The sequence below is a fragment of the Gossypium arboreum genome, chromosome 1 (genome assembly GCF_025698485.1).
Source record: "Gossypium arboreum isolate Shixiya-1 chromosome 1, ASM2569848v2, whole genome shotgun sequence".
Lineage (NCBI taxonomy): Eukaryota > Viridiplantae > Streptophyta > Magnoliopsida > Malvales > Malvaceae > Gossypium > Gossypium arboreum.
Genome location: NC_069070.1, coordinates 116843912 through 116859875, shown reverse-complemented (window position 1 = coordinate 116859875; position 15964 = coordinate 116843912). Strand labels below are relative to the sequence as shown.

Genomic DNA, 15964 nt, shown 5'->3' with positions numbered 1-15964 from the left:
AAAAATTTAACAAAAAATTAACAATGTTAACAACTAGATCCGATTTTTGAAATTTGAAAACTAAATGGATTAAATTTTGAAAATAAAAATATATGGACTAAATACTAAATTTATGAAGAGTAAAGGGACCTATGATAGATTTTAACCTTTTTACAGGGAGATTTAAGGCTACAATCAATGAACCATCGAATTGCTCAAATTTTATTGTGTTTTAATTGGGTTTTCATGGTTGGCAACAGAATCTTTTATTAGGGTAAACTTTTAAAATCCAGTTGAATATGAACTTACACATTGAATTTGGATGTTTATGCATATGATGTCTCTGCAAAGTCATCTTCAAACCTATTCCAAATTCTAAGACGGCTAAGGCTTTTTAATCACATTAACAAAAGCTAAGATCCAATTTTCATGGGGAAAATAAGTCGTTGAATGTATATGACTTGTAGTTGAGCTTGTAATTTTATGATGATAAAAATATAATTTTATCATTTGAATAGTTTATATCTTTATAATTTTTTAAAAATTAAATTAAAATTTTATCATTTTTTATGAAGATTAAAGTGTAATTTTATTTTTTTAATTTAAATTTTTTAAAAGGATTAAATGGTTTTCATTTTAAGAGGCTGAGGCTTCCTCCTAACTACATCCAAGTTTGAGAGACAAGGTTGGAGATATTAATTAAAGGATATTAAAGTGGTAAAAGTATCATGGAGACATTGAGATAAAATTGTATTTTACTTCTTTTATTTAAAAAAAAGTGTAAATTAGTCTTTTTATATTAAATTAAAGAGCAAACTCGTCATTTTTTATTAAAAATTTCATCCATTATTACTGTTGAAAACTGGCATTGCGGACTGAATAACTAAACAGTTACACATGACGTCCATGTCTGCCTCATTCTAACTTTCATGGACCAAATTTTAATATTAAAAATAGATGAAAATTTTAATAGAAAGACTAATTTATTCTTTGATTTAATGTACAAAAACTAATTTACCCATTTTTCAAGTAGATGGAGCAAAATACAATCCAACTCTTAATATAAAAGCTTATACATAGATATCCTACATCCCAAGTTTTATTTACATTTGAAAAATGGTTTGGTTACAAAAAATGTGAAAATTTTCGTACAAAACAGAAGCTGTTTTATAGATATTGAGGTAAGGCCAGTGGTGTTGATGTAATAAACAGAAGCTGTTACATGGTCTCAGAAGGCCTGCAACAACTCTATTGGATCATAGTATATTCCAACCAGAAAAGGACTATTAAGTTAGATCAACAAATCCCCATAGTTTTCTTCATTAATTTTGATTCGATTCGTGATACTCTTCGGAAAAAAATAAATAATCCGAGTAACATAACGAGCATCTTAAGTGTATGTGTGTATATAGTATCTTAAGTGTGTCTGCATAAGCATGCTGCAAAAGATCATTGTCAATGTCGATTCCCTACTTCTAGTCCTGCTTAGTTCTAGCAACATTGAGAAGAAACTGATTCAAACGCTGGCCGAATGTCGTTGTTGAGAATGATTCATTGACATGCTGCCTAGCCTGTTCTCCCATTCTCTTTGCCATCTCTGGGTCTTGCATGAATTTAGTCATAGCCAAAGCAAAGTCCTTCGGAGATGGATCACAAAGAAATCCGGTTTCCCCATTCTTAATTGTTTCCACTGGACCACCGCTGTTGCATGCTATGACAGGTTTGTGTGCTGCCATCGCCTCTAATGGAACGATGCCGAAGTGTTCATCCTGCATCAAATTGAAAATTTTCGTAAGTTATTCTTTCATCGATGTTAACGATTCTTGAAAATGGTAGAAGGCAACATACTGTTGGCGTATAAAGGACACAGAGGCATTCAGAGAGCAGAGAATTCCTTTCAGCTGTCGAGCACGATGTCACAAAATTAACCTGACCCGCCACTCCATTCCTCTCCGCTAAGCTTTTGAGCTCATCCAAGTACTCAACATTTTCCCGTAGGCGTTTATCAAATCCACCTAAAAGAATAACACGATGAAGAAATTCCATCCGCATAAAAAATCCTTATCAGTGTCAGCATAAAATAATGGTAATACTTGTGTTAAAACGGGAAGGAACTTGCCGGCAATTGTCAAGTCTGCATCAGCAAAGTTCGAACCTCGATCAACATTTCCGTCAAGGGTGCGAAGCATTGCAAAAGCAGAAACTGCTAATTCTATGTTCTTTTTCCTTTCAAACCGATTGATGGAGAGAAAATTCAACCTAATCAAAGGAACAAAAATATATCATTCAGAAACGCGCTTATGGCAGGAAGTTTCACCTAATCAAAGAAACGTTAGATAATGGTTTAAACAATTTCCCGGGACAAAAAAAAAAAAGGAGACCAATGGGTGTACAAGCATGTTGGTTACTTAAAAAAATGGGGCTTGTCGAACTGGTTCACATTAACTGCAGGGTGAAGAACGGCTGGCCTAATTCCTCGTGCATGGAGATGCTTAAATGTTTTTGCAAAGGTAGATGCAGTAAATCGGCTATTAACAAGTATCATATCTGCCATTCCTGAATTCCAATTTCCAAAACATAGCAGAAAACCGAATCACGATGAACATTATATTCCATATCCTTATCTGTACAAAGAAACAACCAGTATACAGAACCAACCTGTTGTGAGTTCTTCTATAATATCGATAGGTTTTCGATATATCCTCCGCAACAAAGTTGTATGTTGAGCAAGTAAAAGATCCGGAAAATGACAATAGAATACAACCTGAAAAGAAAACGAACATCGTGTGAGAGAGAACACAACAGATATTCTAGAAAACAATCGACTAAAGTTGATATTATATACCTTGGTTGATCGTTTAAGCTTCAACAACGGGACGACAACGGAGACCTGGTCTGCTAGTATAACATCGAATGAAGGCCACATGAACAGCACACAAAGTGCAACAAAAAGGCAGCGAAGATATGCACATACAGCATGAAGGCGATAGAAAATATGTCGAGGCAGGAAGTTGCCGTACACAGTAACTGGAAAGATACCTGGATTTTCGAGAGGCGGTTTAAATTGATTTCAGTTAGATCAATGAATTACTAAGAACAAACAAATTTCAAACATTTTCCCAGTTTGCAGCATATCATCACATGAGACAAAAACCGAGTAGAATTCAACATTCCGGCTCTGCTATAATCGAGCAGTATACTCACTTTCATTAGTTTTACTAAGCTATATGCACTAAAATTTCCACATTAACTTCAAAAAGTCCTTTTTCTATCTGATTATTCTTAAATTCACCAAATAAGTAGCTAAAATTAATGAAAATAACATATGGAAAATGAAATTTACCGGCACGGGTTTCCTCAAAGCATCGATTTTTATCATGATGAGCTGTGAAAATATGAACATTGTGCCCATGGGATGCCAATTCAACAGCCGCATCAACAATCAATCTCTCAGCTCCACCTTTTAGGTAATAACAGATAAACAGCAAAAAAAAAAAATCCATTTTTTAATTTGTAAATAAATAAATAGATAGAACTTGCTATGTAACCTAATAATCTCAATCCACAAATTCAAATAACAAAGATCAAGCCTTTTCCAGTCAAAAGTTAGAACTTGAAAACCTAATCATCCTCCAAAACAAAACTAAAGAATTATATTTTCTTTTGATATCTAGATTCAAAGTTTTATTTTTTCATAAACACGAAAATCAATAAATAAACTAAAACAAACAACCGAAAATTAAAAAAGAAATAGTAATAGAAAAAGGGATTACCTATGCCAAGATCTGGGTGTATGATGGCTATGTTCAACTTAGAGTTGGAGTTGTAATCGATGGGTTTCTTCCCCTCCATTTCAATTTGCTTTACCCTTCCTTCAATTACTTAAGAAATACCGTTTTAATAAAAATTTAAAAATTGAAAAAGGGGCTGAGAGAGGGGGGTTCATACCTCAAGGGTCAATTTGTATATAACGCCTTCAAACTGTGTTTTTAGCAGAGGCTTAACTACAAATTGGCCCCAAACTATGTCTTTTTTTTTCATTTAATTACCTAAATGTTTTTTTTGGGGGTCAAAAGAAGTATTTACACTATCAATTTTGTCTCATTGTATCAAAAAAGTGTATGATGTCCTATAAGATCATACCATGTGTCATGTTCTTATTGATTGATATAATTTTGAGGGTAAAATGAGATCAAATTAATAGTTTAACTACTACTTTTGACCAAAAAAAAACAAAGTATCTAAGTGAGAAAAATACCAGTTTAAAATAATGAATTTAAAGTAGAAGGATTAAATCTGTTAAAGACGTATAGTACAAGGACTTTGTACAGAATTTGACCAATCGCAATGATTATATGTAATTCCCGCTATGCCCTTGCCTCTCTTCACTATTTGCTCATAAACCCATCAATTTTTTCTCTCAATCAGATATCGAAGTTCTCTGCTAAGCTGACCAGTGACCACTGAATCAGTTACCAAAGCAGCTGAAATCTCAGCGCCTCGGCAAAGGAAAGAGAGTGAAATGACGGGAGAAGAAGCGGCGGGTCCGCCCGGACCTAAGGTCCTGCGCCTCCTCATTTTCGTCGGCGCCGGATGTAAATAACTTCATTCAATCTCTTTTTAATTTTTTACCTAAATTTACTATATAATTTATTTGCTTTTGCAACAGTTCTTTTTACCATCGGAATTAACAAATGGCGAGAGATAGAGCAAAAACAGGCTCAACAACAACAACGAATTCATCAGCAACCGAAAATTTTAAGCTCCGCCGATGCGGCTAATAAACCCATCGAATAATCTCAGGTTTTTTTTATTTTGATATAAAAAAAAAAGTAAATTCTGTAGCAAATGGTGATGATAATGTTATCCACTTCATTACATTAATACTGGATTTTTTCCCCTTATTCTAATTATAATATGGAGAAATAAGGGGCAAATTTTGTACTCATGATAATAGGTGCTTTTGGGTAATAAGAATTTTTGGTTTGGCATATACTAAGGATAATTTGACTATGGTTTGCCCTAAATATTGTATTTTTTAAAATTTAAACTGTATATACTTGCAATATTCGATCCCTTATGCATAGGAATAGTGTTAAGAGCCAAAAATTGGTGAAATTTTGAGTCTTGGAACGGATTTGTGACCAAAGGTAAGGGAATTTTCTCTTGTAATTTGTAAATATCCATATAGGTGGATATTGGCTTAGGATTAAGAGCCGATCCGCAACAGAAATGCTAATTGAAGTTATATTAAGGGATGAGGAATGCTCATAGAGGATATTGGTACCTGTTGATTGCGGATGTCGATGAAGACAACGAATCATTTTGGGTGAGAACCAGGAGATTTAGTGACTTATAGTACTATATATAGAGCCTAGCAAAGAGATGGAATGGCAGATATCTTTAGGAAGTATAATTTATAGATCCATTTTTGGATACTAATTCTCTATTTTCATCTGTCTCAGTTCCATACATTATTGTGACATAGATTGTTAACTGAATCTAACGACTCTGATTGGATGGCAACCTTTGTTGAAAGTTGAAATAGATTAGACTTTGAACAAGCTGCATAGAAGTAAATAAAAGAACAACATAAAAATATCCAGTACCATTACTTTCTCTGATATTTGGCCTCTTTTAAACACTAAATTTACAATTACAAGTGACATATGTGATTAATGTTTTTTCTAATACTGCACCTTAGAGGTAGATGCATGGCTATTTCTCTTTCATGGCTCCTCTCCAAGTGAACATATCCTCGTTTGCACCATTTCCCTACCCTTTGCAATGGCTGGCGTTTGAGATTCATTATAGACACTTTTATTGTTTTCTCTAACCTGTGGGCTTATCTGGAAGTCCCTCTTAATTTTTCCCTTTCTCCAATTTTTCATGTAGAAGGTTCATGTTCAGCCTAATATGCTTGCAGTTATCTCCAGTTTCCCTTCTAGCTTTTGGCTCATTCTTTTATCTGTTGCAAACCTGCCTTTGTCTTAGGCTCATTCTTTGTCTACTTATTATTTTCTTAGGCTCCAATAACCTCCAGAGATGCATGCCAGGAAGCTTTTACGGTTTAACGACTATTTTGCTTAGTTCAATTGGAAAATTGCACTTATATTAGGTGATCACTGACAAAACAGGTTCTTTCAAATGTCTACATCTGAAAGCAACGCATGAAAAATGGTATAGACTTTAGATAGCTTGCATTTTGTGGAAACTGTGAATTAGCAGCAGCAAGTTTCAACTAGAGGTGATAATTATGCTCGTTTGGGTTCAAGTTGAATTTAGGCTATTTCAGAGTTCTTTATTTTTCTGGATTGGATTTATTTTGTATTCAGGTTCTTTCGGGGCCGGGTCCTTTCGGGTTCTGTTTCCGAGCGGCAAGTTCTAAGCATCAGAATTAACTAATTACTACATTTGTTGTAGATGGTCAATTCTTCGGATTTGGTTGCAAACTGCCACTGAGATAATGAGCAGTCCATCAAATAACGGGCCTGTTCAGTGAGATGTTGGGTTTGGGTTAGACCTATAACTGGACCAAGTAGCCACCCTAGTCACCAAACCTGGATCATTTCAAACTAGGCTTTGTTAATGATTTCCAAGTCTTGCCTGGCCCAAAAATATATTTTAATTATTTCAATTTATTTGTGTCAAATTTTTATAGATTTAGTTTTTGTCCTTTATGAATTTTGAAATTTTAGTCTTTATCAAGTGGTAATCTTTAAATTCCTTGCGTTAAATTTTGCTATTTCTAGAATTTCATTTGATAAACATATTATTGCACGCAATATTATGTCAACTTACTATTTATCAAAATACACATAAAAATATGTCAATTTAGTTAATAGATTTAATGGCTATCATTTTATCTATTAATGAAATCTTAAATTTTGAAAAATATAGGAGTAAAAAATGATTAAATTGGAACATATAAAAATTTTGATTTAATGAATTGAACTATTACAGATTAGATCAAAGTAAAAAATTAAAATTGATTAAATTAAAGCATGAGGATTAAATCAATAATTTATGGATAGTAAAATTTGATCATATAAATATTATAATTTATTAAATTATATATATATATATATATATATATATGAACTTTTTGGTATTTATCATCTAAATTCATTTTAGATAGTAAATCTGCTACTCAAATTCGCATACTTCAATAAATTGAGATATTTAATAGATATAGATATTGGTCTTTGAATGAAATTCGGTATAATATTCACTTGTTTGGGTAACAAGTGAAAAATAAACTAAAGTTAAAAATCTTTATTATTATTATTATTATTGTTTGTTTGTTTTTCAGTCTATAGTCAAGTTCGTCATTATTTTTCTTAATAATGTTGTTTTTAATGTTTGAAATTTGGTTCTCTCTTTAAGAATGTAACTTATATTATTATTACATTTAATATTTATTGATGAAAATCTCTATCATTCTATTCGTAATTATCTCTAACTTAATTAAAATTTGAACAAATTACAAATATTATTGCTAACGCTACTATTTTCTTTTAAAAAAGTAATACAACGATATAAAGAATAATATATTAATGCTAATATTTCTTTTAAAAAAAGTGGAAATAAAAATTTTCATTAATAAATTAATATTTTGAGTTAGACTTTAGTTTGAAATTTGTATTCGTTAAGCCTAATTCATGAGTATAAATATAGATATGAAGTGTCCTTTTCACTTATATTTCACGTAAATCTCTTTGACAACGTATATAAAACATTTCTTCTTATATATAAAGCAAGAAATGTTGTACGCTTTAATTCAATTGATTAAATGTATTCAATCATTACGAAATAAAAAAATATTAATAATTATAAATAAATAACAATATAAAATAAACCTTTATTTTATAAATTATAACAAAAAATTAAATTTGATTCAAATAATCTTTTATCCAATTCAATTAAATTTTTAAATTTTACTTTGATTCAATCCTTTTTAAGTTTTATTGTACCGATTAACTATCAATCTTCGATTCAATTTCGAAAGTGAATTAAGCAATTAATTAAAGCAGGGTGAAATTGGGTTAATAATTGACCATCAATAATTGAAGCTGAAAATTACATGTAAAAGGAAGAGGAGTGGCACTCACCATTTATAGCGACAAAAGTGAATGTCGTTTTATTACAATTGAGTGTGTTTGTTAGACTTTAGTGAAACATTGCCTCAATCATTGTCATATCCTTTAATGATCTTAACCATCTCCATCTCGATGCTCTTTTCCATTACCTCCCTATTGGGTTTCTCCATTTAGTTTTCCCACTTACAGATTTGTAATCTTTTCAAACAAATTTATATTTACATTCCTATTTTGTTTCACCTTCCATGAATAGAATCGTTTTTATGGTTAGTGTCAACACTTATTGCACCATTGTTTTGTTACAACAATACTAACAACTAACTGTCAACATGTAGAGTTTGTTTTTTTACAGTTTCTGTAACTAGAAAAATATAAGAGTACATCATAAAAAGTCGAAAGTATGATGAAGTGTTGATCAGAATAGATAGTCATGAAGCTTTTCAACTTATTCAAGCATCATTTTCCAAAACATCTTCTTCAGCATTTATCCGGCACATTCAACAAAACTTGTTAGACATTGGTCAATGGAAGCTCGAGTATATTCCTTGTGAAATGAATTTTGAAGCCAATTATATTACTAAGATGACTTTGACAGGAATGAAGGTCTTCATTTAACTGAAGATATTCTTTTAGATTGGATTATAAGTGTGTAATCATTTTGTTTATTTTTTCATATACAAGAGTTCAAGCTTTTTTTTTTCAATGTGCTATATGTATTTTTGGGGGGTCCAATGTTGTTTATTTATTTGGTAAAAATTATACGTTTTGATATTTATGAGTAGCGACATTAATTTTTTAGTGTTTAATTTGGATTTTAAGTGAATTTGATAGAAGTGAATTACTAATTTAATACTTATATTTGGCTTTAATGTCCAATTTGGTATTTAAGTTTGACTTCAATGTATTCTTTGGTACATTTTTTTTTTCAATTTGACACTTGTTTTTTTTTGTCTTAATTTGATACGTGAATTTAGTTTCAATATTCAATTTTGTACCTATATTTTTCTACTAGAGTATATATGTCAAACATTTATTGAGCCACATGATGTTGTTTTGATCTGGATACCAAATTAAACATTGAAAATAAACTCAATTACCAAATGTTACATTAACCTTAATTTTATCTATGTTCTTATTCTAATGACATTTATAATAACCATGTAACGAAATGCACTCTCATTTATAAACAAATAAACAAAAGTTTTGAACTCTGTGTGTTGACATGATGATCAAGATGTTCACCACCCTAATTGTGATCTAGGTTTGAAATTACTATTAGAACTTTACCTTCTTTTCTGTATTTCACCATAAATAAAAAGGAAAATAACTTTTTTCTAACATTGCTTTGGATTTAATGAGAAAAGCTTTCTTGAGAGGAAATCAATCTTTACTTAAAAGGACAGTTCTTTTTTCATTTTGCTTCTCCTGAAATATCTTATCTTCATTAGAAGAGAAGACATTTAATTAAAAGAATATCATGTTTTTTCCTTTAATGAAAAACATTTTCTTGCAAAAGCTAATTTCAATGGGATAACGGAGCCCTCGACAAAACCTGACCAAACTCTTTTATAACTTTTAGCAATGACAGCCACTAGACCCTGTGCTTCTTTGGGGTTTTACTGCTGGATATTAGCTTCCATTCAAATACCAGAAATCTCCACTGTTCTATCACTATCATTACTCCCACATTTTGCTTTTTTTCGACTATCAATTATACCTTCAATCTTGTAATAATTTGTTTGCTATTTTTCTCCAGCTAACACTCAACTATTGTGGTTCATATTCATTTATCCAAAGTGTAATATTTCAATTTTATAATAATTTGTTTGATTTTTGTCCAGACTGTAATATTTCCTCCATTTCATTTGTTTATTTATGCCTCCTGACATTAAAATTGTGTTTTTCATTTGTCAATTTTGTAAAATTATCATGCAGTTCTTATATTAGGAGTTAGATTGTATTTTATCCCCTCTGTTAAAAAAAACCCACTATTAAAAAAAGATAATTTAGTTCATGTCCGTTAAATCAAAGTACAAATTGATCATTTTTGTTGAAAATTTCATTAATTTATACTTATTAAAAAATAACGTGGCTGACGGAATAACTAGAAAATAACACGTGGGATGCTAAATATACATTTTAACAATAAAACTGGATGAAATTTTGTATAAAAAGACCTATTTGCTTTTGAATCTAATTACAATGACTAATTTGTTCATTTTTTAGTAGATGGGATAAAATGTAATCTAACTTTTAATACAGGGAGCCTTCATGATACTTTTACCCTACTAGACTCAAAAACAAAGTTAAAACCAAAGCTAATAAACAATCAATCGGACGGAATAACCGAAACAATCAATCAAATCAAATCGATTCTCATTAAAAACTATGTTTTGATAACAACAATACAGAAAAAAGATGATAGAAACATAGAGATTGTCATAATAATGAGTGGTTAATTAGTTTCGAGTATGAAATTACTTCATCTTTTTGGCCAATAATAGTAATAAGAAAGCTCCCCATGATAAACTTGGTCGTACATGTAATAGGTACAGAAACCAAACAAGATTTGCAATATCAAGTCAAACAAGAAGTACCCAAATATATTTATATATATATATATTTATATATAAGTATATGTATGCATGTATATGTATGTATGTATGTAGGGATTCCATTGGTTTTTGTCTTGTTTTCTCAAAACTGAAGACAACAAATCGATGCATCAACGACATGATCAAATTATGAACCGTGAGGAAGAGAGATGGGAGTTACATAATTGTTGGAGGGGTGTATGAAACATCACTTTTCATCGGTTTATCACTTAAGATCTTATGGTTTGTTGGTTAGGTATCCTTGGGGACCCTTAACTGAAGGAAAGCTATGGCTACCTAAACTTATTTATGTATATTTAGGATATTAAATGTTACAAATTGGACTCAATTAGTTAGTATTGGAGTTTAAGTTCAACACATATTTATATAGTGTAACACCACGATATTTTGAGGTCGGAATTCGGGTTGTGTTAATGATTGAGTAAATACAAAATCAAGTACAAATATTATTTAGTATGGATTATTATTAATTAAATGTGATATCAGACAAAAGTATTTAAATCGAATTTAAAGATCTATAAATAATTTATAAATTATTTTCTAATTTTAAAAAAAATGTTTAAAAGTTTCTTTCTTAATTTAATTGTTGATGAACAATGTTCGAGCTGTTCTAGTAATGTGTTGTCACATCTTGCACTCAGATCCAACGATAGTCGGGTGTGGAGTGTTATATTTAATGGTATTATTGCTAGAGTTTAGTCGATTCTTGGACTAAACCAAACCTTGTATTAAGTTCAGAGGTACATGCCATAAAAGTGTTGTTGGATACTGAGTCTGTTTGTAATTGTTCATATAGATTGAAATACTAGTATAAAAATTACGATGATTGGTCCCTCGAGGACAAGATATGATTGATGATAGGCTTTATGAATATCATTTCTTAGTGCTTTTAGTAAAGATGATAGTAGAGATCCTTAAAGATAATGTAATCTCAGGAAGGGATGTTGTTACCAAATTCTCAACTATATGGTGTCAAAATTTTCATGAATTGCCTTATGAGCAAAGGAAATTATGAGAGTGTGTTTTGTGATGAACTGAACCTCTGAGAATGTTTCTGTCATTACCACACAGTTATGGAATTGGTGATACGTGTACTTGAGGTAATTACTACACAAGAACAACGTGAAAGTATAGATAAATTGATGAGAGAAGTCCAAGATTATAGGATAAGATTGAGTGATTTTGGAACAACCCATTTTTAGTGGCACTAAAAATGGTGGTTTCGAAACCCCTTTTATCGGTGATGGAGTCAATAAATTTTAATATTTAATATCTATGAGCCAATTATAGTGTTATATGAAATTATGGTCTGTTAATTTGAGTAATTGGATAATTTATTTAGTATAGTGACGAAATCGTAATGGTGGCAAAAGTTAACCATTATGGGTTCCTTTTACTAGTGGTAATGTGATAATCGATTAGGGACCAAATTGATAATTCAACCATTTTCATAGTTAATCATTGGACAGGTGTTGATTTAACTTTACCTGTATTGATGCTAATCTTAATTAATAATTAGATTAGACACACGCACACACATATATATATATATACCGTAGCATTGTGGATGGAAAGAGACAGTTCATCATTCTCTTTATCATCCTCTCCATCACCGTTTTTATTCCTTGTTAAGCTAGGAAAACTTGATCAAGCTTTTTGTTCTTGCATCGTAAACTAATTCAAGTCTGTTTTGCTTGAATTTGATGCTTTTGAATTTGTCGTGCTTCAATCTAACTAATGATGTTGTTTATTTCCAAAACTATTAAAGATTTCTTAAGATTACAATTGTTGAATACTTGTAATTTGTGGTATTAAATGTTTAGACTAGATGAAAAGCTATGATAAATGATTACTTGGTATAATTAGAAAATGTTAGTTCCAAATAACAACTAAAATAGAGACATTGCGAAATCAACTTAAAATTTCTATAAAACGTTGTTATAAAGGGCCTGATTGTTTAGGTGGTAGGTTTAAAGGGAAGTTGGAGTGATGGAAATGAATTGACTTATGTGTTTCATAAGCTAATGAATGATGTTGGTTAATAAAAATTGAATTAAAATTATGTTATAAATCGAGATTTGAATATACCAAAAGAAGATCGCAGGAAAGGAAAAGTTGTTGAGTAGACTTTATTGTGGCGAGTGATCATTCTACTAGGTAAGTTCATACAATACGAAAACTATTTAACTTTCTTTCCCTTTTTCTTCTTAAATTGTATAATTGAAAATTTGGTAAGTAGTTTGGTTGCATATATATATATATATATATATATATGGAAAAAAAATATTGAATTGTATTTGAGAGAATGTGAATGAAATTATAGAATGTCAGCATCCCGATAAATTTAGTAAAAGACTCATACACACAGTTACATGTTATTTTCTAATGATTTCAAGATCCAGCATTTGTTGCAGATTTGAAGCTACATGTGGCACAGATTTAGCCTGGACTTGTAATCTGATGTTGTTTTAAATGTTTGACCTAGACTAGTAACCTTATATGTATATATATAGCCCTGGATACACTTTCGTTGTGTCAATAAATGTTTAGCTCAGACGGGTAACCTGACACCTCTGCATGTGATTAGCTCGAATGAGCCTCTGATATGAAGCATTCAATGTGTTTTGAGTTCTTTTACAATGTTTATTGAGTAATATAAATCATGTGAAATATGAAATTTGCAAATTAAGAAATGAGGGAATATGAAAGAATTAATTTCTACAATAGAAGTCTAGGTTTGAGATTGAATTTGGATAAGAAGAAAGTCATTGTATCGTATTGCTTATTTAGTATACTATGTATAATGAAATACATGTTCTCACCTCGTTGGCGAATTATGTTGGCGAATAGGAAAGTTGTATTTGTGTATTAAATTATCATAATATTATTATGCCAGGTAAGTAACCATCGAATTTGTATGAGCTTATTAAGTATTCTAAATACTTACACCCAAATTGCTTTTGTCTTGTAGATTTTGGAACGCTTAGAGCTTATTGATTTGATCTCTTGATTTATTTGAGTCGGTCCAAGTGAAAAGATTTAGTTATTTGGTTAATTGTAAATAATCTTGTTAAACTTTGAAGGTGATTATTTTAAGTTCCGTGATGTATGACAATAAATTTAAGTTCAGTTACGTTACATTTCGCGTTTTAAGTTTTGTGGAACCCATTACTATATGAGGTGTTTGCGGAATAGTCTGTCATTTTTTAGTATCTACAGGAAATGTCCCAAATTAGATGTTTGTTTATTTTTTAAATAATTGTGTCCGCGAAATAATCCACAACTTCTTCATTAGAATTTTTATGCATAGTTGTATGATTCGTCAGAGCGATCCGCCACTTATTAGTCCACAGCATAATCTGCCACGTATGTTTAAAGTATGTAAACGTTTTGAGTTCGCGCGGTAACCTCCTATAGGTCAAGTCTGATGACCAAACCGGGCAAGAGGTATTAAAAATTTCATCATCCAACATCTTATTATAGTGAATAATATGATGCAAAAAGTTATTTGGAAGGGACACAAGCTGATTTGAAAAGATGAAATGTAGTATCTCACCCTAAAAGGTACTTTTGAGGATGCTGAACAACAATTACTATTAGACAAGCTTTGGAAGAAGTTGGCACCATATACATACCGAAATTTAGTTAAATGATTCGTTGCAATTATGTCTTTCTATGGAACGACGAAAGTTGTTACTTCAAGTATAGGGTTACAAAGACTTGGTAAGAAGCATAAAGTTCTTCGAACACCACAGTTAAGCAAATATCATACTAGAAAGCTACCTAGAAGTTTAATAAACTCCATACCTATTTTAAAGGAAGAAGACGACCTAGAAGAGGATCTTAATTGGAACTTGAAAGAGGATTCAGGAGATGAACCGAAACTTTAAATAGGAGGAAATCTTGAGGATTACCTGGACTTATAGCAAATGAGAAGTGGGATTAGAGACTTTACATTATATATATATATATATATATATATATATATATATTCTAAATAGGTAATGTGTAGATAGAATGTATCTAAGGATATGACCCTTTTTTCCAACAAAACTCGAGTAAGTAATAGGAGACATTCTCGCAAGACCTTATTTAATGTTTGAACTGAGAAGTTCAATGATAGGATTACCAAGTACTATGGGTATGTATGTACATATATTGAACTATTCCCTATGTTTTGGAAATCTAGAATGAATGAAAGAATGATAACTCTTTAAGTATGCATTTACAATATCATTGAACTTAATATTGGAAAGGTTATTAATTAGTTTTGTAAATATGTATCTTTGGTGTAACTTGACATTAGATTCTGAGATTAAAAAGCTTGATAGGATGTTGTACATGAATGATTGGTGAATACTTGAGAGTTTCGATTGGATGGAAACTACGGATTTGTAGTGCGTATGTGGTAAAGTTTATGAATGTTAAATGTAGAAAGAAGAGCAAGGTAATAACTCATCGTGAGGTTGACCTAACATTAGGATTGTGGATGTTTAAAGGAAGATGAACTTAGATCGTTAGCGGTTACCTTAGGTTCCACAGGCACTGTAAAGTTAGTCAGACCTCAAAGGAAGGACTAGGAGACATCACTTCAGTCCAAATCGAATAGGGATCTAGGAATTCTTTTGAAATATCCTTTGAACCTAACATTTTCAAGAATTCAACCTTACCCTTGAAAGAGATCGTTGGGACAATGGTACAAAAATGTGTAGGTGACCAAGTTAGTAATTGTGATAAATTTTGAGAACAGTTTCAATCCAAATAGGGAAAAAGGAAATACAATTGAGAAATTGACAATTATTAAGAACCAAATAATGTGAATAAGTTGTGGTAAAAACAATTGATCTAATGATGGGAATATTGTAGATTCTATGTCGCATTTGATCTAATATATTGTATTATTCCCCATGACCTTGGAAATGTGGTACACACATTTAAATTTATATAATTGTGAGTCTGACTTGGATAATTAGGTTCAGATTATGAGATTTTGAAGAGTTATAAAAAGTGAAAAGAACTTGAAGATTGAATTGATAATTAGCTAGAAGGAATATGACGCAGGGATACAAAGTAACTTCAAATGAGTACAAATGAACTTAGAAGAGAATTGAATGACCTTGATAACTTGACCCACTAACTACAGAAGTGACGAGAATAAATCGGTATGTGACTCAAATGGAAATTTAGCAATTTATTAGTGGCACCGAATAGACGGGAATTGTGTATTGATTTGAAAAGAAGGAAAATTGAGAACAAATTAATGAGAGAAAT

The 15964-nt window shown here is 31.0% G+C and overlaps 1 protein-coding gene and 1 long non-coding RNA gene across 8 annotated transcripts; one reads left to right on the top strand and one right to left on the bottom strand.

Annotated features, from left to right (window-relative positions):
• Positions 1 to 1270: 1270 nt before the first annotated feature.
• Positions 1271 to 4045, bottom strand: LOC108480381 (uncharacterized). Of its 3 annotated transcripts, none has more exons than XM_017783363.2 (9): positions 3928 to 4045; positions 3753 to 3851; positions 3323 to 3439; positions 2825 to 3018; positions 2638 to 2743; positions 2388 to 2535; positions 2099 to 2238; positions 1828 to 1994; positions 1271 to 1748 (listed from the first exon to the last, which is right to left on the bottom strand). In XM_017783363.2, exons 2-9 carry the CDS (start codon positions 3829 to 3831, stop codon positions 1455 to 1457), a joined length of 1245 nt encoding a protein of 414 aa, XP_017638852.1. In that variant the 5' UTR covers positions 3832 to 3851; positions 3928 to 4045; the 3' UTR covers positions 1271 to 1454. The 3 variants fall into 3 exon arrangements, with proteins under 3 accessions (XP_017638852.1, XP_017638851.1, XP_017638850.1); XM_017783362.2 differs by having other exon boundaries at positions 3753 to 3860; positions 3928 to 4042; XM_017783361.2 differs by having other exon boundaries at positions 3753 to 4045.
• A 176-nt stretch (positions 4046 to 4221) lies between these two features.
• Positions 4222 to 6716, top strand: LOC108482105 (uncharacterized). 5 transcript variants are annotated; one of them, XR_001870827.2, is made up of 4 exons: positions 4350 to 4574; positions 4649 to 4782; positions 6117 to 6226; positions 6315 to 6716. It is a non-coding gene; the product is annotated as an uncharacterized LOC108482105 (long non-coding RNA). The 5 variants fall into 5 exon arrangements; XR_001870829.2 differs by lacking the exon at positions 6117 to 6226 and having other exon boundaries at positions 4352 to 4574; positions 6403 to 6716; XR_001870828.2 differs by lacking the exon at positions 6117 to 6226 and having other exon boundaries at positions 4352 to 4574.
• Positions 6717 to 15964: the final 9248 nt, after the last annotated feature.

Bases quoted from the DNA above. Each gene is read 5' to 3' on its own strand.
- LOC108480381 (XM_017783361.2), bottom strand. From the start codon at position 3,831: ATGGAGGGGAAGAAACCCATCGATTACAACTCCAACTCTAAGTTGAAC. The intron at 3,019-3,322 runs GTAAATTTCATT...TCGAAAATCCAG, and splicing joins CTTTGAGGAAACCCGTGCCG to GTATCTTTCCAGTTACTGTG. The intron at 2,744-2,824 runs GTATATAATATC...TTTTCTTTTCAG, and splicing joins AGCTTAAACGATCAACCAAG to GTTGTATTCTATTGTCATTT.